We start from the raw sequence: 24,225 nt of genomic DNA, 5'->3' as shown, positions 1-24,225 counted from the left end.
AAAGACACGTTTAATGCATTTTAAATTCAGGCTGTAACACAACAAAATGTGGACTAAGTGTAGGGGTATGAATTCTTTCTGGGGACCACAAGTATTGGGACAAATTCAATTATATGTGTATTAAAGTAGTAAACACTGTTAAGTATTTGGTCCCATATTCATGGCACGCAATGACTACATTAAGCTTGTGACTCTACAAATTTGTTGGATGCATTTCAGACAAAACTTACATACACTGTCACGATCATTATAAGGAGTGGACCAAGATGCAGCGTGGTATGTTTCCATCCTTATTTTTGGAAGAGAAAACTTAAAGCACAAAACAATAAAGCAAATAAATGCACCGTACCGCTACATGCATTGCAGAAAGCAACTACACACAAACATAGTCAAGATCCCACAAATCACAATTGGGGAAATGGCTACCTAAATACGATCCCCAATCAGAGACAATGATAAACAGCTGCCTCTGATTGGGAACCATAATCAGGCCAACATAGGTATATAATTCCCCTAGATAAACCACCCTTAATCACACCCCGACCTAACCAACATAGAGAATAAACAGCTCTCTATTGTCAGGGCGTGACATACACTAACACAACATTAAACAAAACTATAAACACACATACAGTACAACAATTACATATTACATTAAAAACACAAACGTCTTGACTAAAAACTCCTGGCCTAAAAACAATTACACTCTTCTATGATATATACATCGATCAAGTGTTTCCACCAACGAAACTAGATCATCACATTTTAAAATGTTCAGGAGAGAATTCCAGGACCACGGTGCTAAGTAACTAAAAGTATTTCTACCATGACCTGTTCTAATTTTTGGTACTGTTAGAAGCAAATCAGAATGGGACCGTAATTTATATTTATTTACTGACCTGACTAAAACAGAACAGAGATAAAATGGCATTTTACCCAATATGGCCTTATAAATCAGTGTATACCAGTGTTTTAGCCTACGCACGGTCAATGACGACCAGCCAACAGCACTGTAGAGATCACAATGATGTGTGTTTCTGATGTGTAATGAACCTGAGGGCTGCATGATACACTGAATCAAGTGCACTCAGGGTAGTGGCTGAGGCCTGCATATATATAACATCACTAAAATCTAAAACTGACAGTAATGTACATCGTACCAGCTCCATCCTGGCCTCAAAAGAAAAACAAGCCTTATGCGGGTAAAAAATCCTATTTTCAGCTTGAGCTTCCTTATCAAGTTCTCTACATGCACAATGAAGCTCAGCTTATCATCAACCCACGCACCCAAATATTTGAACACTTTAACTTGCTCTATAGTATATCCAGCCAATGTAGCAATGACATGATTTGTAACATGCCTGGCATTTGAAAATACCACGCATTTTGTTTTACCCGAATTTAGAATCAGCTTTAAATCATACAGATTCTGTTCTATGATGTTAAATCCTCTATGGGCATTTTCAAAAGCTAAAGATAAACTACTACCACTTGAATAAAGAACAGTATCATCTGCATAAAAATGAACATCTGCTGTTTCAATAAGTTCCTCAACGTTGTTGATATACAAAATGAACAACAGTGGGCCCAAAATAGAACCTTGCGGAACACCTGAGCACACCTCTATGGACTCAGATGTACAACCATCCGCCATTACACATTGTGTACAATTTGATAGGGAATTTATAAACCAATCTAAAGCATGACCAGTAATTCCACAACATTTTTTCCACAACACAGCATGGTCCACGGTGTCAAAAGCCTTCGACAAATCAATAAAAACATACATACTTATCAAGAGCACAGTGGATGTCATTTAAAACCTTCAATGTTGCTGAATTTTTTTTTGGGGGGGGGACATTATTTCACAAAAGTAGTGCACTGGGCCTTTATTCGTATTTGTGGACTGATGTAGACATCTGTAGAGCATGCAACAACAAAAAAATATCAGCATCTCAGCTTTGGCAAAATAGTTAGTCATATAATTAAGAACAGTGTCTTGCAGGATTCAGTAGTTGGAATTGTAGGAGTTGTTGCCCTGTCCCTTTCTCTGTGATTGTCATTCTAATGGAATCCAGAAAGAACAAAACCCTGTCCTCAAACATTTACATCAAAAGGTGCAAAGTTATGGGCAAAGACATAAAACCTCCACATCAAATTAAATATTTTTCTTGATCAAATAACATGGAAAACAACCACTTTTTTGTGCAGTATTCATTTACCATCCTCACAAACCACTTCATGCAAATATACATTACTGTATTGTACATAGGCTGGTCATATAGTTCTGTACCTGTAGACTTTTCATCATCATGAAGAAAACGGGAAAACATATATCAAGCAAGTATTTTCATATTCCTCAAGTATTATCAGATTAACTGTTTTGTACAGATAATTATCAGACTCAAGTTACAAATGCTGGTAAACACTCAAATACAACCCTTTACTAGTCCTGTATTAGTGGACCAATATTGACGTCTTCAACGCTGACAAATATTCACCCCCAAACTACTTCCTGTGGCTATGACTGAAACCCTACCAGTGCATCATAACAGATCATGACACATATGAGGGTGTCATAAAGGCATATAACACTTTCAAATAAACTGGAACACCACCCAGATGGGTTGTAATGAGTTGATGCTAAAATAAAAATGCCCAAGGGTCAACGACAGTACAGTAGATATCAGCCAAATGCACTTTTGATTCTGATCCCATTTGATTTCTGTGTGTCTAGACTGTGGCCATTACCCCATCTCTGTTGGCATTGCCTGATCAACTCTTTGGACCTTAATGAATCAGGGGCATGATAAAGTTACATGTACTTGCAATATCTGAGAAGAGCATTTTCGATTCCATGTACTGTAGCCCTACTGTACAGAACATATCTAAGATGGCTTAGTATGTGTCCACAGTGGGCAGTGTCAAATCTTGTCGAGTGGTTTCCATTCTATGTGTTCTTTCTATGTGTTCTGTGTGTTTGCCAGGCTTGGCAACGAGGTAGTGGTTGAAAGGCAGTGCTTCTGGAGTCTCTGCCAGAAACTGAAACACCCAGGGGAGGGCACTGAACTGACCAGGGCCTTGCACAATATACTGTTGACAGTTGCCCATCTGCACACTGACCAACCGAAAAGCCAGGGGGACATTTCTATGCCATGGTTCAAATCAAATTGAACAACAGCTTGATGGATTCCTTGATTTGTTTCTGAACATGTTGATAATACCTTCTTAATACCATAAAGTCCCACTCTGAGAAAAAATATAAAACCATACTCAAGAGCAGTGAAGGCTGTCTCTTTACCAACATGCATCTCATGTCCTAACAAAAATATGTTCAAGTGATTGGAGACATTTACCCTTGTTTCCTCAGCTTCACTGCTCATGCCAATTATTCTACCAGATAGGCTAAATGTGTCTTGCGTGGCCATCTCTATAATCCTGTCTCGTAAAGTAGCCTAAACAACTTGGCATTGGCTAACCATAGTGACCTGTTAAGCATGTTTGACATGTTCAGCTTTAATGCCCGTACGCAGTACGGGTGCGCAGTACACTAGAGTGTAGTATAACTGCAGTATGATGCAAATACTGCGTCCAAAATAACAGTTTATTTACTGCAGTAATTTTGCAGTGTTTTTAGTAATTTTGTAGAGTGCTCTATAACGTATAACGTACTCTATAACGTACACTGTAGTTATTCTGCAATTACTGCGTCCAAAATACCACAGACGACTGCAGTTACTGCACTATTACTACAGTTTAAAAACTGCAATCTTTTTTTGTAAGGGTGGTGCTAAAAGTAAAACATCTATAAGAATTTCATAGCGGGGCGGGCTGTCAGATGTGATGGAAATGGTCAAAACACAACCGTTGATCACTGCCGACATCACGTGACTGCCCAGTAAATACACACCGTGAGACAGTGACAGTGCCCGTTCAGTGTTAACCGTGCCTGCCTCCTTCAGGCCCAAGTGTTAGTTAGACTGTGCCAAATTCGCATCCACTTAGGTTATTTTCCAGGAGCGCATCGGTTTGTAAATAAAAATACACCTCCCACCCCCTCCCATACTGACTGTGATTGGCTCCTCCCATACCGGTTAAATGCGCGCTCGGTGCTTCAATGCAGTACAGTGGAAGGCAGTCATGATAGAGGAGCTGTAGAGTTGACAAACTTTAAAGCAGCAAGTATTTCCAAGTCTTGTAATCTGTTTATTCCCGGAGCCACAGTTATGAAGACCATACTTGCTGCCTACTCCGGTGCTCTAAAAGGTAGGATATGCACCCTCATTCCAAATGCACTGCAAACAAATTGCACATAGACTTCAATCATCCTATCAAGCGGCAGTAATTTGATAATCGGCAGTCATTTTATAATTGGATCATCTCCACTATATTCCAAATCTTGTGTTGGCGGGTAATCCGTTTTCGTGAGGTGAAGAAGCAGCTTGCAAAACATTAAAATATGACAGAACTATGGCAGCCCAAAACATAATCAGAAGTTTTTTGGGATGCTGTTTGTTGTGGATGCAATACGTCATTGTCATGTAAGCCATTTGTTCTGAAAGACATCAAATAAACCAACACATTGGTGTGTTGTGAAGAGTGTATTTGGGCACAGTAGTTTTCATACATGTTGCTTGTATATTTTTAGGGGTCTGATCTGTGAAGGAAGAGAAGTGAAAAAGTGTACACCAGGGCCTAGTTATACAGTACATATCATGAATAGGGCTTACAAGTTAATTTATTTTACATGCCAGAGAGGCTCAAGTTTGTTCAACATAATATAGTTATATCAGCAACTTTCCACAACGTTGTGCCCTGCTGAATGCTGCCCGGTAAGGGCAAGATGTGGGGTCAGTGACTGATTCACTGTGTAGTATCCCTAGTCTACATCAAGTCTTTCACCCCCTGAGGCTGATACTGCCCAGTAGCCCTGATTTTGAAACCCTTAGCATTATTAACTTAATTATGCAAGTGTGGGCCAGAGCGCAGAACGGACAGTGTTTTGTTTGACAGCACGACACAGTGTTATTTAGTCCATTAACATTGGTTTACGTGGTTGTGTTGTCCCGTGGCATGGGAAAGATCTGCTGATGAGGCACTATGAGCTTGAGTAGATTAAGCAGTGTCTTCTCAGTGGCTCGCTCTTGTTCTGGTCTGTCACTACTTTTATATACGTCAGTATACTATAGTATATATACTATCCTCAGTGAATTTCATAAATTATAGTGAGACATTAAAATTATTATTTTTAGATAATTTTATGTTTATTATAGTTATTTATTAAACACACTGTTGCTATGAAGGTCTACAGTAGCCTCAATGGCACTGTAGGGTAGCACCATGGTGTAGCCGGAGGACAGCTAGTCATTTTCACCTGTCTTCACCTGTATCTTATTTAAAATACATTTTAAAAACTCTGGAACTTCAAAGGTCATTTAAAGGCTTAAAAATCCATTCAGCTATTTTGGCACAGTGACTCACTACCCAAACCAGACCCAAGTAGCCAAGAGACATGATGGCCTCTTACTGCTGTCTTGTGTGCTGAGCTGGGAATCAGACATATATTTACATCAATGGATAGATAGACTTCAGATTTCACATCATATGTATGTCATTCCTATAAGACAACGTTTTGTTTGGTTTGCTGCATCAGTCTTCATAGTAGTCACATTGTTTCTGACACGTGTATCTGAATCCCACAGTCCCACTGAATCCCCCCCTCCAATTGTTAGTAGTTACTATCTTGTCTAATCGCTGCAACTCCCGTACGGGCTAGGGAGAGACTAAGGTCAAAAGCCATGCGTCCTCCATAAACCAAGCCGCACTGCTTCTTAACACAGCGCGTATCCAACCCGGAAGCCAGCCGCACCAATGTGTCGGAGGACACACCGTGCACCTGGCGACCTGGTTAGCCACAGGAGTCGCTAGTGCACGATGAGACAAGGATATCCCTACCGGCCAAACCCTCCCTAACCCGGACGACGCTAGGCCAATTGTGCGTCGCCCCATGGACCTCCCGGTCGCGTCCGGCTGCGACAGAGCCTGGGCGCGAACCTGGAGTCTCTGGTGGCACTGCGATGCAGTGCCCTAGAGGCCCGATCTTACCTTTCTAAGACTAATAGTTTTTGAACCGAAATGTACACTGAGGGTTTTATACAATATTTTGCGTTAAGTGTGTGCCCTGCTTTTTTTATCTGCTTTTTAAATCCGATTTTACTGCTTGCGTGAGTTACTTGATGTGGAATAATTTTCCATGTAGCCATGGCTCTATGCAGTACTGTGCAACTCCCATAGTCTGTTCTAGACTTGAAGAGACCTCCGGTAGCATGTCTTACGGGGTTTGCATGGGTGTCCGAGCTGTGTGCTAGTAGTTTAAACAGACAGCTCGGCGCATTCAACATTCTTACAAAAACAAGTAGTGGTGAGGGCCTGTAGGACCTGCCTTGTTGTTGTTAAGAAGGCAGAGCAGTGCTTTATTATGGGGAGAGGTCTTGCCATCTTAGACAGGTAACTCTCAATCCCCAATGGGATGTGAAGTCATAATGAAGGGCAAGAGACAGGTTAAAGAAGCATTTTTAAGCCTTGAGACAATTGAGACATGGGTGTGTGCCATTCAGAGAGCGAATGGGCAAGATACAAGATTTGCCAGGTGCACTGGTTTGAGTATGTCAAAAACTGCTGGATATTTCTCACTCAACAGCTTCCCCTGTGTATCAAGAATAGTCCACCACCCAAAGGATATCCAGCCAACTTGACCCAACTGTGGGAAGCATTGGCGTCAACATGGGCCAGCATCCCTGTTGAATGCCTTCGACACCTCATAGAGTCCATAGCCCGACTAATTGAGGCTGTTCTGAGGGCAAAAGGGGCGGTGCAACTCTATTAGGAAGGTGTACTTAATATTTTGTACACTCAGTGTACATGTAGCTGTCAGGACTGTGGCTCTGCTCTTTATGAGTAGTGATCAGACCATGGTGGTAAGTGGCTCTGTCTCTATAGCATTGCAGTGGCATGAGGAATTTGACGTGATCTGTGATGTTTATTGCTTGTGGTCTGTCTGATCACGGCGCTTTGTAAGGGATGGATATTTTGTTCATTTTCTCTAGTTTCTAATCTAATGTCCCTTGTTTGTATTTGTCAGACTTTGAGAACCTGGGAAAAGGATTGACAGTTTATTATTTTCATATTCTAGTCTTCTCACTGACTGCAACTGACTTAATCGATTGATGTGGATGTACTGTACAGGATGACTCATTTATGACCCTGTCTATCTTCTCTAGGCACAGGCTATAGCATCCTCTCGTCCCTGCAGGACCTGCCCTCCCCTCCATGGCCTGCCCTTCGATCCAAGATGGAGAAACATCTTCAGGTCATCGCAGTTCTTCAGTGGGTCATCTCCTTCCTCGCCATGGGTGAGTATGTGACTGGATCTCTGTGTGGCTCTAACTACACTAAACAAAAATATAAACACAACATGTGAAGTGTTGGTCCCATGTTTTATGAGCAGAAATAAAAGATTGATAGGTTCAATATGCACAAAAAGCTTTTTCTCTCAATGTTGTGCACAAATTTGTTTACATCCCTGTTCGTGAGCATTTCTCCTTTGCAAAGGTAATCCATCCACCTAACAGGTGTGGCATATCAAGAAGCTGATTAAACAGCATGATCATTACACAGGTGCACCTTGTGCTGGGGACAATAAAAGGCCACTCTAAAATGTGCAGTTTTGTCACAACATAATGCCACAGATGACCCAAGTTTTGAGGGCGTGTGCAATTGGCATGCTGACTGCAGGAATGTCCAACATAGCTGTTGCCAGATAATTGAATGTTCAATTCTCTCCATAAGCCCCCTCCAATGTTTAGAGAATTTGGCAGTACGTCCAACTGGCCTCACAACCGCAGACCACGTGTAACCACGCCAGCCCAGGACCTCCACATCCGGCTACTTCACCTGCAGGAATATCTGAGACCAGCCACCCGGATAGCTGATTAAATTGTGGGTTTGCACAACCAAAGAATTTCTGCACAAACTGTCAGAAACCGTCTCAGGGAAGCTGATCTGCGTGCTCGTCGTACTTACCGGGGTCTTGACCTGTCTGCAGTCCAGTATCCTAACTGACTTCAGGAGGCAAATGCTCACCTTTGATGGCCACTGGTATGCTGGAGAAGTGTGCTCTTTATGGATAAATCCCAGTTCAACTGTACTGGGCAGATGGCAGACTGCGTTGTGTGGGAAAGTGATTTACTAATGTCAATGTTGTGAACAGAGTGTCCCATGGTGAGGTTATGGTATGGGCAGACATAAGCTATTGACAATGAACACAGTTGTATTTTATCGATGGCAATTTGAATGCGAAGCGATACCGTGATGAGATCCTGAGGCCTATTGTTGTGCCATTCATCTACCACCAACACCTCATGTTTCAGCATGATAATGCACGGCCCCATGTCGCAAGGATCTGTACACAATTCTTGGAAGCTGAAAATGTCCCAGTTCTTCCTTGGCCTGAATACTCGCCTGACATGTCACCCGTTGAGCATGTTTGAGATGCTCTGAATTTGTGTACGACAGTGTGTTCCAGTTCCCGCTAATATCCAGCAACTTTGCACAGCTATTGAAGAGGAGTGGGACAACATTCCACAGGCCACAATCAACAGCCTGATCAAACCTATGTGAAGAACTGTTGTGCTGCATGAGGCGAGTGGTGGTCATACCAGTTAGTGACTGGTTTTCTGATACCTTAAAAAGGCAGGGGCATGTATCTGCGACCAACAGATGCGTATCTGTATTCCCAGTCATGTGAAATCCATAGATTAGGGCCAAATGAATTTATTTCAATTGACTGATTTCCTTAAATGAACTCTAACTTGTAAAATCGTAGAAATTGTTGCGTTTTTATATTTTTGTTCAATATTGTAGTTACTGAAGGATATAGTGGCCCTGTGGTGTCATATTGTAAGTCTCCAACAAGGACATCAAGCCTGTAAGCTCGCTCTCTTATTACAAGAGATTTTCTGAGAATAAATGATTCATTGGTGGGCCGTAGGGATGTTTCTGTTAGTTTGTATGTCCCTGAATTTCAGATTGCAGTATATATTTATGGTGTTTGTGTGGAAATAAGGGATAAGGAGAATGTTGCATTTGAAAAATATTTAGTGAAGTGTGGTACAGTGCAGGTGCTGAATAGCTGTTCCTCTGCTCTCTCTCCTATCTGACTACATAGGCATCAGCTGCACTGTGCTGTTACTCTACATGTTCTGCACAGACCTCTGGGTGATCGCTGCCATGTACACTACCTGGCTAATCTTCGACTGGAACACCCCCAAACAAGGCAGGTACCACGGTCACTCAAACCGGCTCTTAATACTGGTCAGGTTGAGAGGGTTTTTCCCCGTCAGCCCTGGGATTTGAACTGTCAACCTTTCGGCTCCTTGCTTAACTTAATGGCTGCCGTTGCCCTATTGTGGTTAAATTGTGCCCTTCTATACAGTGCCTTCAAAGTATTCAGACCCCTTGACTTTTTCCACATTTTGTTAGGTTACAGCCTTATTATAAAATGTATTGCATTGTTTTTTTCCCCCTCAATCTACACACGATACCCCATAATGACGAAGCAAAAACATGTTTCGAAATTTTTGCTAATTTATTACAAATAAGAACCGGAAATATCACATTTTAAATAAGTATTCAGACTCTTTACTCAGTACTTTGTTGAAGCACCTTTTGGCAGCGACTACAGCCTTGAGTCTTTTTGGGTATGACGCTACAAGCTTGGCACACCTGTATTTTGAAGTTTCTCCCATTCTTCTATGCAGATCCTCTCAAGCTCTGTCAGGTTGGAGGCGGAGCGTTGCTGCACAGCTATTTTCAGGTCTCTCCAGAGATGTTCAAGTCCGGGCTCTGGCTGGGCCACTCAAGGACATTCAGAAACTTGCTCTGGAGCAGATTTTAATCAAGGATCTCTGTACTTTGCTCAGTTTACCTTTTTATCTGAATCCTGACTAGTCTCCCAGTCCCTGCCGCTGAAAAACATCCCCACCGCATGATGCTGCTGCCACCACCATGCACCATGGTGTAGCCAGGTTTCCTCCAGACGGAACGCTTGGCATTCAGGCCAAAGAGTTCAACCTTGGTTTCATCAGAACAGAGTATCTTGTTTCTCATGGTCTCAGTCTTCAGGTGCCTTTTGGCAAACTCCAAGCGGGCTGTCATGTGTCTTTTACAGAGTGGCTGTCTGGCCTTCTGGCCACTCTAGCATAAAGGCCTGATTGGTGGAGTTCTGCAGAGATGGTTGTCATTCTGGAAAGTTCTGCCATCTCCACAGAGGAACTCTAGAGCTCTGTCAGTGACCATCAGTTTCTTGGTCACCTCCTTGACCAAGGTCTCTTTCTTTTGATATTTCCCATGATGTTAAGCAAATAGGCTCTGAGTTTGAAGGTAGGCCTTGAAATGCATCCACAGGCACACCTCCAATTGACTCAAATTATGTCAATTAGCCTATCCGAAGCTTATAAAGCATTACATAATGTTCTGCAATTTTCCAAGCTGTTTAAAGGCACAGTCAACTTAGTGTATGTAAACTTCTGACCCACTGGAATTGTGATACAGTGAAATAATCTCTGAACAATTGTTGGAAAAATTACTTGTCATGCACAAAGTACTAACTGACTTGCCAAAGCTATAGTTTGGCAAGTCATAGTTTGTTAACAAGAAATTTGTGGAGGGTCATTTCAGGATGAGCCTGCAGGAAGGGTTGACGCACAGGGTTGAGATTGCCTGCAATGACAACAAGCTCAGTCCAATGAAGCTGTGACACACCGCCCCAGCCCTCAGTCCAGCCTCTCTCAGCGGACAGTCTGAGGGATTGTGCGTTCCTGTTTTAATACGGGCAGCTGTTGCCATCCTGTGGTGTGATGTTCGGCTGTACCGATCCTGTGCAGGTGTTTGTTACACGTGGTCTGCCACTGCGAGGACGATCAGCTGTCCATCCTGTCTCCCTGTAGCGCTGTCTTAGGAGTCTCACAGTACGGACATTGCAATTTTATTGCCCTGGCCACGTGCAGTCCTCATGCCTCCTTGCAGCATGCATAAGGCAAGTTCACGCAGATGAGCAGACACCCTGGGCATCCTTTTTTTTTTTTTCCAGAGTCAGTAGAAAGGCCTCTTTAATGTCCTAAGGTTTCTTAACTGTGACCTTAACTGTGCCTACTGTCTGTAAGCTGTTAGTGTCTTTATGGCCGTTCCACAGGTGCATGTTCATTAATTGTTTGTTTCATTGAACAAGCATGGGAAGCAGTGTTTAAACCCTTTACAATGAAGATCTGTGAAGTTATTTGGATTTTTACAAAATTATTTTGCTGAGTTTATATACATACACTACTGTTAAGGTTTTGGGTGACTTAGAAACGTCCTTGTTTTTGAAAGAAAAGCTGCTTTTTTTTTGTTGTCAATGTTAAAATCACATCAAATTGATCAGAAATACAGTGTTGTAAATTACTATTGTAGCTGGAAACGTCAGATTCTTTTATTTTTGTACGACTATGTAGATATTCCACAAATAATCAGTTTCCAGCAACAATAGTCATTTGAAACATTAACAATGTCTACACTGTATTTCTGCTCAATTTGATGTTATTTTAAATGGACATAAAATAAGCTTTTCTTTCAAAAACAAAGACATTTGTGACCCCAAACTTTTGAATGTGTGTGTGACACACCTACTCATTCAAGGGTTTTTCTTTAATTTCACTATTTTCTATATTGTAGAATAATGGTGAATACATCAATACTATGAAGTGTAGTAAACAAAAAAGTGTTAAACAAATCTAAATAATATTTTATATTCTTCAAAGTAGCCACCCTTTGCCTTTATGACAGCTTTGCACACTCTTGGCATTCTCTCAACCAGCTTCACCTGAAATGCTTTTCCAACAGTCTTGAAGAAGTTCCCACATGCTGAGCACTTGTTGGCTGCTTTTCCTTCAGTCTGTGGTCCAACTCATCCCTAACCATCTCAATTGGGTTGAGGTTGGGTGATTGCGGCGGCAAGGTTGTCTGATGCAGCACTCCATCACTCTCATACTAAGCACAAACTAGATGGGACGGCGTATCGCTGCAGAATGCTGTGGTAGCTATGCTGCTTAAGTGTGCCTTGAATTCTAAATAAATCGCTGACCGTGTCACCAGCAAAGCACCCCCACACCATCACACCTCCTCCGCCATGCTTCACGGTGGGAACCACACATGCGGAAAACATCCGCTCACCTACCCTGCGTCTCACAAAGACACGGCAGTTGGAACCAAAAATCCATCAGACCAAATTACAGATTTCCACCGGTCTAATGTCCATTGGTTGTGTTTCTTGGACCAAGCAAGTCTCTTCTTATTGGTGTTCCTTAGTAGTGGTTTCTTTGCAGCAAGTCAACAATGAAGGCCTGATTCACTTAGTCTCCTCTGAACAGTTGATGCGATATGTCTGTTACTTGAACTCTGTGAAGCATTTATTTGGGCTGCTATCTGAATGTGCAGTTTTTCAAATTAACATATCCTCTGCAGCAGAGGTAACTCTGGGTCTTTCTTTCCTGTGGTGGTCCTCATGAGAGCCAGTTTCCTCATAGCGCTTGATGGTTTTTGTGACTGAACTTGAAGACACTTTCAAAGTTCTTGACATGTTCTGTATTGACTGACCTTCGTGTCTTAAAGTAATGATGGACTGTAATTTCTCTTTGCTTATTTTAGCTCTTCTTGCCATAATATGGACTTGGTCTTTTACCAAATAGGGTTATCTTGTCACTACAGAACTGATTGGCTTAAATGCATTAAGAAGGAAAGAAATTCCACAAACTAACTTTTAACAAGGCACACCTGTTAATTGAAATTCATTCCAGGTGACGACCTCATGAAGCTGGTTGAGAGAATGCCAAGTGTGCAAGGCTGTCATCAAGGCAAAGGATGGCTACATGTATTCTTCAAACATATTTTGATTTGTTTAATACTTTTCTGGTTACTACCTGATTCCATATGTCTATTTCACAGTTTATGTCTTTACTATTATTCTACAATGTGTAAATCTAAAAAACACTTGAATGTGTAGGTGTGTCCAAACTTTTGACTGGGAGTGTGTGTGTGAAACTGATGTAATTTCAGAAGCAGTGGTTTGTGTCTGTGACTATAAGGAGCTGTGCTGGGAAATTGAGTTAATTGGCACTATGTTACTGTTTATTTACATTAATCATTATGTGGGATTTATTATTCTGACTGGAGATCTATCCTTTACCTCGGTTTTCTCAGGTGGCAGGAGGTCCTCTTGGGTGAGGAACTGGACTGTGTGGACTTACTTCAGAGATTACTTTCCCATCAGGGTGAGTGGAAAAGAATAGGCCTAACATTTTAAAGGTGTAGTGTGTGAACTTACGGGTGTAATTTGGGAATGGGCTGTTCAGTGCTATGTAGCATCTTGACCTCTTATATTGGAGGATGTATAAACAAATAAAAGTGGGGTGGTTTTCACTTGTCAGTGTGTAAGCGGTGTCAAAAGGCCAGATAATTAGGTTTGCTATCAAACTGGAAATTTGTGATGGAATACAACATAGATATGCCTGCCTGTACAGATGCTAAAATGTGCTTTTGGTTTTTATTGATTATTGTGTGATGTAGCACAAGCTTATCTGTGACTGTATCCAGTGTCAGCTGTTGGTTCCTGTTCCCTGATGATGCAATAAGGAGTTGACGTGTCAGTTGAAAGGTTAGGCTTTGCCCCGCCTGATAGGCGACAGCTCATTGCTGAGTTTTTTTTTTTCTTCTTTTTTTCCCTGATTATTGCGCTCCTCCGCACCTGGAGATTGTTGGGAGACACGTTCTCTTGGTGTCCTAACAGCAAGAAATGTTTTGCCTTCAGATTTTTTGGGCAAGTTCCACTTGTGCTTTCTCGCGCTGCCCTCCTGACCAAGGAATGAATTTTTTATTTTATTTTTATTTTTTTTATATATTTTTTTAACCTTTATTTTACTAGGCAAGTCAGTTAAGAACAAATTCTTATTTTCAATGACGGCCTAGGAACAGTTAGCTGAGTTGTTTGTATGCCTTCACACTCCTCATGAATATCAATGAACCAACGGCATTCAAATGACATCTGCTATGTTTAATTGTCGTTCAGTCAGTTCAGCTATTTGATTTAAGTGTTTAAAATTGAGCATTTTAGAAACATTAACCCTACAATAAATGTTTTACCATACAATCGTTTTCACTCATACATAGAAAGTATAGTCAAAGGCTCTTAAAGCCGATTTAAGAATAAAGGTTGTCTTAACCATAATGACTCAATTATTGACAGTTAACAGCCAGGGGGGATTCAAGTGTGTGTTGCCTCTGGAGCATGGACTTTGGCCCTGCTTGTGATCCATACTTTGAGCACTGACTGTTTCTGTCGGAGTGGCTTGATCACTTATTTGCATCAAGTAGCTCTGATGCAAACTGAATAAGATGGCTGTGTTTGATAACATGTCTTTGCATTGATTTGAGGCTTACAGTATTGTTATTTTTTGGGTTGGTAATCAGGATGATATTTACTGCTGTTTTGTAATGTGGAGTTAAGGGGCTTCAATTGTAGGGTTTTCTGACTCAAAGACTCACTGTATGCCAGGTATTTGTTGGGCTTGAGACACATTAGAAACTTCACATGTCAACATCCTGCTTCAGATGAATGGTTGCTTAACTTGTTTTAGCTTGTGCAACTAATGCAGTTGGATGTCAGCTGTTGGTCTGGCCTGGCTGGTGTCAGTGCATGCAGGGACTGTGGCTTACATCTTGCAGTGCCAGCAAGGGCTCCTTCTCTCTTCCACTTACTGCATGTATGTTATCAAATACAGCGGTGGCCGGTTATTGGCTGAATAACTGGGGCACAAGGTGGTTGAAGTTGTCAACAAAGCAGCATGACACAAATATAATCTAGTTTAAAATTATATATTTTTTAAAATAAAAAAATATATTTTCTCAAAGATTTGTGCATTTGAGCAACAGCATAAATACACTTTTAACTTTTGCTTATCAAAAACTGAATAACCACTGCTACACATGCTGCCACTGTTTTTAAACAGATTAGATTATACTATTTAGACCGAGCAGTCAGCTCACAAAAGATCGATTTCACCAGGATGGCTAGCTAACAATGTCACAAAGCATGATGCGCTAGCCAGTTAACTTTCATTCTGAAATAACTTCATATTTCCGAGTTCGTCAGATATTAGTTTAGAAAGCTCCAATGCCAATTTTATCTAGCTAGCTGCTTATCAAAGGTACACTACATGACCAAAATTATGTGGACACCTGCTCATCGAGCATCTCATTCCAAAATCATGGGCATTAATATGGAGAAGGCCCCCCTTCTGCTGCAATAACAGCCTCTACTCTTCTGGGAAGCCTTCCACCAGAAGTTGAAACATTGCTTCAGGGACTTGCTTCCATTCAGCCTTGAGCATTTAGTGAGGTCGGGCACTAATGTTGGTCGATTAGGCTTGGCTCGCTGTTGGCATTTCAATTCATCCCAAAGGCGGTCGATGGGGTTGAGGTAAGGGCTCTGTGCAGGCCAGTCAAGTTCTTCCACACTGATCTTGACAAAGCATTTCTGTATGGACCTCTCTTTGTGCACATGGGCATTTTGGAAGCACAGAATCATCTAGAATGTCATCGTATGCTGTAGCATTAAGATTTCCCTTCACTGGAATTAAGGAGACTTGCCGGAACCATGAAACAGCCCCAGACCGTTATTCCTCCTCCACCAAACTTTACAGTTGACACTATGCAATGGGGCAGGTCGCTTTCTTCTGGCACCCGCCAAATCCAGATTCGTCCGTCGGACTGTCAGATGGTGAAGTGTGATTCATCACTCCAGGGAAGGCGTTTCCACTAGTCCAGAGATCGATGGCGGCAAGCTTTACACCCATCCAGCCGACGCTTGGCATTGCGCACAGTGAGCTTAGGCTTGCGTGTGTGTGTGTGTGGCTGCTCGGCCATGGAAACCCATTTAATTTCATGAAGCTCCCGGCAAACAGTTACTGGTCTGACGTTGCTTCCAGAGGCAGTTTGGAACTCAGTGAGTGTTGCAACCGAAGACGGACACTTTTTACACGCTTCACCACTCTGCGGTCCTGTTCTGTGAGCTTGTGTGGCCTACCACTTTGTGGCTGAGCCATTGTCGCTCCAAGAGAATTCTCGTTGATAATTGTCACTGCCGTGTATATCCCATCCCAAGCAGATATCACGACAGCCCTCTGAGTCCAGTGAAGTTCCTAAATAACTATCGCCCCGTACCACTCACTTCTGTCATCATGAAGTGCTTTTGAGAGACTAGTCATGGATCATTTCACCTTACCTGCCACCCTAGACTCATTTCAGTTCGCATACTGCCCCAACAGGTCCACAGATGATGCAATCACCATCACGCTGCCCTATCCCATCTGGACAAGAGGAATACCGATGTAAGAATGCTTTTTATTAACTCTAGCTCAGCATTCAACACCATGGTACCCTCCAAGCTCATCATTAAGCTTGAGGCCCTGGGTCTCAACCCCGCCCTATGAAATTGGGTCCTAGACTTTCTGACGGGCCGCCACCAGGTGGTGAATGTAGGAAATGCCACCTCCGCTTTACTGATCCTCAACACTGGGGCCCCACAAGGGTGCGTGCTCAGCCCCCTCCTGTACTCCCTGTTCACTCACGACTGCATGGCCATGCACGCCTCCAACTCAATCATCAAGTTCGCAGATGACACAAAAGTAGTGGGCTTGATTACCAACAATGACGAGACAGTTTACAGGGAGGAGGTGAAAGCACTCGGCGTGTGGTGTCAGGGGAAACAACCTCTCACTCAACGTCAATAAAACAAAGGAGATGATTGTGGACTTCAGGAAACAGCAGCGGGTGCACCTCCCTATCCATATCGACGGGACAGCAGTGAAGGTGGAACGTTTTTAAGTTCCTCTGCGAACACATCACAGACAAACTGAAATGGTCCACCCACACAGACAGTGTGGTGAAGGTGTAACAGCGCTTCACTACATGCCCTCCAGGACACCTACAGCACTCGATGTCACAGGAAGGCCAAAAAGATAATCAAGGACAAGAACCACCTGAGCCTCTGCCTGTTCCCCCTGCTTCCATCCAGAAGGCGAGGTTAGTACAGGTGCATCAAAGCTGGACCATCAGACTGTTACAGCCATCACTAACACAGAGACTGCTGTCTACATCCAGACTTGAATCATTGGCCACTTTAATAAATGGATCACTAGTCACAATAAATAATGCCACTGTAATAATGTTTACATAGCTTACATTACTCATCTCATATGTGTATATACTACATTTTGTACCATCTATTGCATCTTGCCTATGCTGCTCGGTCATCTATATATTTATATGTACATATATTACCCATTCTGTATTTATTTATCTTGCTACTTGGCACCCCAGTATCTCTACTTGCACATTCATCTTCTACACATCTACCATTCCAGTGTTTAATTGCTATATTGTAATTACTTCGCCACCATGGCCTATTTATTGCCTTAACTCCCTTATCTTACCTCATTTGCACATACTATAGAACCTTTTTTGTTCTACTGTATTATTGACTATGTTTTGTTTATTCCATGTGTAACTCTGTATGTGTCGAACTGCTATGCTTTATCTTGGCCAGGTCGCAGTTGCAAATTAGAACTTGTTCTCAACTAAACTACCTGGTTAAATAAAGGTGAAATAAAAAAACATGTTCTTATTCCATCCCTTTAGATTTGTGTGATTTTAGGTAGTCGTTGTGGAATTGTTAGAGATTACTGCACTGTCGGAACTAGAAGCAAAAGCAGTTCGCTACACTCCAATTAACATCTGCTAACCATTTGTATGTGTCCAATAAAATGTTACTTGATTTAGACCTTTCCAATTTACAATAACAGCATTTACAGTTGACCGGGGCCGCTCTAGCAGGGCAGAAGTATTGCATCTCTGTAATGGAACTACTGTTCACACTATCTGCCCTGTAAACCGTCGACTACCTCCTCTCTCAGAATGGAACTGGCTTCTACTCCTGCATTGTTTGCTGTTTGTGGTTTTAGGCTGGGTTTCTGTACAGCACTTTGATATATCAGCTGATGTAAGAAGGGCTATATAAATAAATTTGATTTTATTTAGTGGAAACTTGCAGGTAAACATCCCAGACACACAGCACATTTTATTGCCTTATTTGCATGTGAATTATTTTATTACTTGAGCGTAAAAGATGCATCATATCAGGGCTAAAATGAAAAGCTGTTCCATTTACAGGAAAATAGTCTTAACACATCCTCTAAACCTCCTCTCCTCTGAGACTGGTGTGATAGAACAGTCTAATCATGTCTCTTTTTGTCAACTTTTTTTCCAGCTCATCAAGACACATAACCTGCTGCCCAGCCGAAACTACATCTTTGGGTACCACCCCCATGGGATCTTCTCTTTCGGAGCCTTCTGTAACTTTGGGACTGAGGCCACTGGATTCTCCAAGAAGTTCCCGGGCATCAAGCCTTCTCTTGCCACCCTGGCTGGAAACTTCCGGATGCCAATCCTTAGAGACTATCTCATGTCTGGGGGTGAGATGGTTTCTGGGAGTTTTGTCCCTCTGAAGAGGCTGCCTCTTCTCTCTTTAAACTGCTGATAACAGCCCTTTAGCTACAGACTGTAATTTCGCAGAACTCTTGAGCTTTGTCCTATTACGCAGCCAGGACGAAACAGCCAGCCTCTGTCTACCTACCTGTATTTGCTGAGCTCGCTATTGTAGGGAGCTGCTTCTGTCTAAAGCTAACAGTGCAGGTTATCTTAATTTGGTCATTTAGAGTAGTATTGCAGTGTAATGTAAAATGTACAGCAATAATATGTGTCTGTGCTCAACGAGTATGCAGTTTCTCTTAAATAATGTCTACTGAAAACAGACTTTATGGTTTGGTCTTTGGGCCCATGTTTGATTGCTGAGCCTAACCCCATTCTCTCCCATGCGTTAGGTATCTGCCCAGTGAACCGTAACTCCATCGACTACCTCCTCTCTCAGAATGGAACTGGCAACGCAGTGGTCATCGTTGTCGGGGGAGCAGCAGAATCTCTGGACTGTGCTCCAGGCATGAATTCTGTCACCCTGAATAACCGCAAGGGATTTGTGAGGCTGGCCCTCCAGCAAGGGTGAGAGTAGAGCGCAAACATTCCGTCATACACAAATCCTGGCTACACACATACACTACATGAGCAATAGTATGTAGTCACCTGCTTGTTGAACATCTCATTCCAAAATCATGGCCATTAAGAAGGAGTGGGTCCCCCCCTTTGCTGCTTTAACAGCCGCCACTTCTGGGAAGGCTTTCCACTAGATGTTGGAACATTGCTGCATGGACTTTCTTCCATTCAGAGCATGAGTGAGGTCAGGCACTGATGTTGGGCGATTAGGCCTGGGAAGTCGGCGTTCCAATTAATCCTAAAGGTGTTCGATGGGGTTGAGGTCAGGGCTCTTTGCAGGCCAGTCAAGTTCTTCCATACCGATCTCGACAAACCATTTCTGTATGAACCTCACTTTGGCCACGGGGGTATTGTCATGCTGAAACAGGAATGGGCCTTCCCCAAACTTTTACCACAAAGTTGGAAGCATTGAATCGTTTAGAATGTCATTGTATGCTGTAGCTTTAAGATTTCCCCTCACTGGAACTAACTAGTCCGAACCATAAAAATAAAAAACAGCCACAGACCATTATTCCTCTTCCACCAAACCTTACAGTTGGCGCTATGCATTGGGGCAGGTAGCGTTCTCCTGGTATCCGCCGAACCCAGATTCGTCTGTCGGACTGCCAGATGGTCAAGTGTGGTGATTCACTCCAGAGAACCTGTTTCCACTGCTTCAGAGTCCAATGGCGGTGCTCTTTACACCACTCCAGCCAATGCTGGAAGGTTGATGCTGAAATTGCCAAATCAACTCATTTGAAGGGGTGTCTGCATACTTATTTGTATAAAGTGTACATCTGTTACACACATCAATTGATCTGACTACATGGTGTTTGTTTTTATGTAAGACATCTCATCGGGCAGCACAGACATGGGTGTCATTATGACCAATTGGATTGAATCGAGATAATTGGCTCAACAATAGGTTTGATTGGCACCAGGCTTGGGTTAAGTCTAAAAATTATATTCTAAATTCCCCCTCCCTGAAAATTCTATTTAATTAAAATTCCAGGTCAATCTTTGAATTCAGACATTAATTTCCTCTCAATTCCAATGTTGGGTCAATTCCAAGGATTCAATTTCTAATGCAATATTATCCCTGAAAATTCCAATTTCCTCAGGCTGAACATGTCATTGTTCAGACAACCTAGCTATATTGAAATTATTTAAATTGTAGTCAATTTGTGATACTAAGTTTATTAACTGCATTTAATTAGAATTCAATATTTGTCAATACGGTCTAATTTCAACATTGTTGAAATTATATTGAATTCAATGTAAATTCTTCACTTCATGAGTGAATTTAATTGGAATTTTAAATTGGAATTGACCACAACCCTGATTGGCACACACTTACTAGTGTGGTAATTGGTCCTCAATTGCTCAGAGCTCCTCCTGGCATAGAGTACACACACCCGGGTCAAGGCCAAAGGATAGACTCCCTCAGATTGTGACTCCTGAGAACACTGTTTCAGCACACTGAGTGAGCTGGTATAGACCAGATCAGACTAACTGGGAATCCCACTCTATTCCAGGGCCATTAGGCTGCCATTTTGACTTGCACAACTTATCCAAACAAGCCTACTTCAGTGATAAATATTGTCTGATGGTGGATTGTAGATACGCTGGTTCAGTGTCTTAGAGGTTGTATAACATTTTATGTAGAGTAGACCCTCATTCATTACAACCTTCGATAACATGCATGATTGCTAATTTCCCCTGGCATGTACAGTACGTATCTGGGTCACTGGCTCATATTTTTAGGACCTCATAAGACAAGTGGCATGTAGGCCTATGTTACCCTGGCTAAATGCTTCCCAAAGGTTCATTTTCTAAATTCCTCATGTGTTTTCATGACAGATGTTGAATTAATTAGAGCAGGGAAGCTCCAAAACAAGTCAGCTCAACATTCAGAGATCAGATGATATCCATTATGCCCTATGAGTAACTTCTGAAGACTAATGTAACCCTTGCTCTCTGTCAGGTCCGACTTGGTGCCGGTCTACTCCTTTGGGGAGAACAATGTGTACAAGCAGGTGATCTTTGAGGAGGGAACCTGGTGTCGGCTAGCTCAGAAGCGGCTGCAGAAGATTCTGGGCTTTGCTCCCTGTCTGTTCCATGGCTGTGGCCTCTTCTCTGACTCCTGGGGAATGGTGCCTTACAATAAACCCATCACCACCATCGGTGAGAAACCCTCTCCAAGACCCCACTGAAAGGATCTAACAGGCATTTCGTTTCTGGTAGTGATCAGTCCATGTGTTTGCTAACCGCTCTGTTCCGGCCATTATTATGAGCCATCCTCCCTTTAGCCATCTATCTTATTGATCTTATCTATCAAAATATATGCTCAACTCAAATTGTTCTGTCAGCCAGGATCTGTAGATTATTGTCCATCTGTAAAAATCTTCAGTAATTGCAATGCTAGGTCGGGGTTATGGTTACTACCAAGCAGTTCAAGGGCAACTCTTGCTCCTCTGTGTTAACATAACCATCCACAGTAAATTTTCTCTCCCCTGCATAAAAGGCCATGTTCATGTTAAATGTTGCAGTTCGTCAAACCAAAAAGTTAAATATCAGTTGATTTTTGCAGATATTGATTTTTACCCCCTTCTCTTAGTGGGTGAACCGATCACGGTACCAAAAGTTGAGGAGCCTACTCGGGATATGGTGGAACTGTACCATGCCATGTACATCAAGTCCCTCAGGAGCCTCTTTGACAAGTATAAGACCCGCTTCGGATTGAAAGAGAGTGACATCCTGCACATCCAATGAGAAAAGAGTGAGCGGGACCCCCTCGGAACCTCAGAACTGTGGCAGCTGTTTGTTCAGCCTCGACACCCCATTCATGTGCATGGATCTGATTGATTGTCTCTGGAATTCAATCGATATACATAAAGTTGTGGGTGTGTATAAACCCACCCGCGCTCTCATCCTCATCCAGTATACAAGGCTCACGTCCCTACTCCACTCAGGGTGAAAATGGCAGGTTTTAATGTTTTAGGTTGCTTTACTATTCCGCCTGACCTAGTCCTTGCCAATAGCAAAGTTGACTATCTTAAATGTCTCCAAATGGAGTCTCTCCAGCGTATGCCACATTTATAGATATGTTCCATGACAGAAGAGATGAGGGAGTATAGTTTGATAAGATACGATCACTTGCTTTCATGTGCAGTAGAACTCCCACTAGGTGGCACTAGAAGGCTATATACACACACAAGCACCATGTTTGTTTCCCCCATGTATCCATATAGTTGTCCCATATATTAGGCCCTAAAAAAAAGTTCAATATCAGATGTTTTGAGGCCTTTATTTATTTTTTGCTAAATGCACAAACAATGCAATTGTAAGGGTATGGCCTCACTCAGAAGTTAATATAGTGTGATAATTGAGCCAAAGAGCTGATGGGTGTCCCCTCCCAGCACACACATACTTCATTGAAACTGGAAGGAGAAGTAATTCTAATGGATTTAGATTGTGTACATGTGTTTATATGATGCCACTAAGTATTGTATTATGTAAATAAGGAAAAACCTGTCCTCCCTTGTCCATAAATTTATATATTGATGCACTTTTTGTATTTGTTACAACCCTCTGAGGTATTGCTCTAAAATGTGCCTCAGGAATTTTTCAATGTCACATTTTTATTGACTGGGCTGCAGAGTGTTGTTTAGTGCCTTGATGCCCCATGTACTGTAGTTGTTGATGATTTTGATGATGTAAAAACAATTCTTCCTCCACACAGAGGGCAGATCAGTGATGAATGTCATAAAAATACACTTATTGTGGGGTTCTACTCAATTGAGTAAAATGGTAAATGTACAGTATAAGGGTTTTTCTATCACACATTTGGATTAGAGTTAAAAGTCAAACTCCCATGGTAATTTCCAAGAAGTGTTAGCGAAATTACTGAGACTTGATATGCCATCATCCTGCCAATTATCTTAGGTGCAGAACTGTTTATATATTATGCAAGATGAAAAGACTACAATTATTTTGCAAATGTGGTGAAATGTTGAGGTTGGTGATGAGTGCTAAATAGAAGTGTCATTTGAAATGCAAATTCTTCTAGCTTCAACATGAACTTCTTGTAAACATCTCACTCTCTTAACTCGTGCAATAAACAGCAGCCAAGGCCTTTTATGTTGTGAATGAATAGCTTGAGCAAAATCTGACTACTTAAATTAAACTTTTTGTTTTTAGAATAAAACTTAACATGTCTTCGTAAACATTTATTTTCTTCCTGTCATCACATCATAGAAACAACATTGCATCTTTTTAGTGTTTTGTATTTTATTAGGATCCCCTGAAGCAGCAGCTCCTCTTCCTGGGGTTCACATAAAACATGACATAATACAGAACATCATTAGTGCTGTCCTTGAGCTGTTCTTAAGACATAAGGACAATAGAAACAAAAAGGTCCTACGGACTGTTGCATGAATACATTAGTACAAACACACTGAACAGAAATATAAACTCAATATGCAACAATTTCAAAGATTTTACGAGTTACAGAATTACTGTTCATAATAGCAAATCAGTCAATTGAAATAAATTCATTAGTCACTAATCTATGGATTTCACATGACTGGGAATACAGATCATCCTCTGGTCACAGGTACTTTAAAAGAAAGGTAGGGGCGTGGCTCAGTAAACCAGTCAGTATCTGGTGTGATCACCATTTGTCTCATGCAGCACAACACATCATCTTCATATAGAGTTGACCAGGCTGTTGATTGTGGCCTGTGGAATGTTGTCCCACTCCACAGGAGGTTGGTGGCACCTTAATTGGGGAGGACCGGCTCGTTCTAATGACTGGAGTGGAATTGGTGGAATGGTAACAAATACATGGGCTCCCGAGTGGCGCGGCGGTCTAAGGCACTACATCTCAGTGCTAGAGGCGTCGCTACAGACCCTGGTTCAATTCCAGGCTGTATCACAACCGGCTGTGATTGGAGTCCCATAGGGTGGCAAACAATTGACCAAGCATCGTCC

At 42.1% G+C, this 24,225-nt stretch overlaps 1 protein-coding gene across 1 annotated transcript; it reads left to right on the top strand.

Moving 5' to 3' along the window:
- Positions 1-3,940: 3,940 nt before the first annotated feature.
- LOC109892723 (diacylglycerol O-acyltransferase 2) lies at positions 3,941-23,459 on the top strand. The gene is made up of 8 exons (XM_020485462.2): positions 3,941-4,266; positions 7,281-7,412; positions 9,227-9,334; positions 13,294-13,364; positions 18,416-18,620; positions 19,029-19,203; positions 21,218-21,417; positions 21,851-23,459. The coding sequence occupies exons 1-8, from the start codon at positions 4,227-4,229 to the stop codon at positions 22,003-22,005; spliced, it is 1,086 nt and encodes a 361-aa protein (XP_020341051.1). The 5' UTR covers positions 3,941-4,226; the 3' UTR covers positions 22,006-23,459.
- Positions 23,460-24,225: the final 766 nt, after the last annotated feature.

The sequence above is a fragment of the Oncorhynchus kisutch genome, linkage group LG6 (genome assembly GCF_002021735.2).
Source record: "Oncorhynchus kisutch isolate 150728-3 linkage group LG6, Okis_V2, whole genome shotgun sequence".
Classification (NCBI taxonomy): domain Eukaryota; kingdom Metazoa; phylum Chordata; class Actinopteri; order Salmoniformes; family Salmonidae; genus Oncorhynchus; species Oncorhynchus kisutch.
Note: the sequence above shows the minus strand (reverse complement) of the source record. Positions and strands in the feature narration are given on the sequence as shown.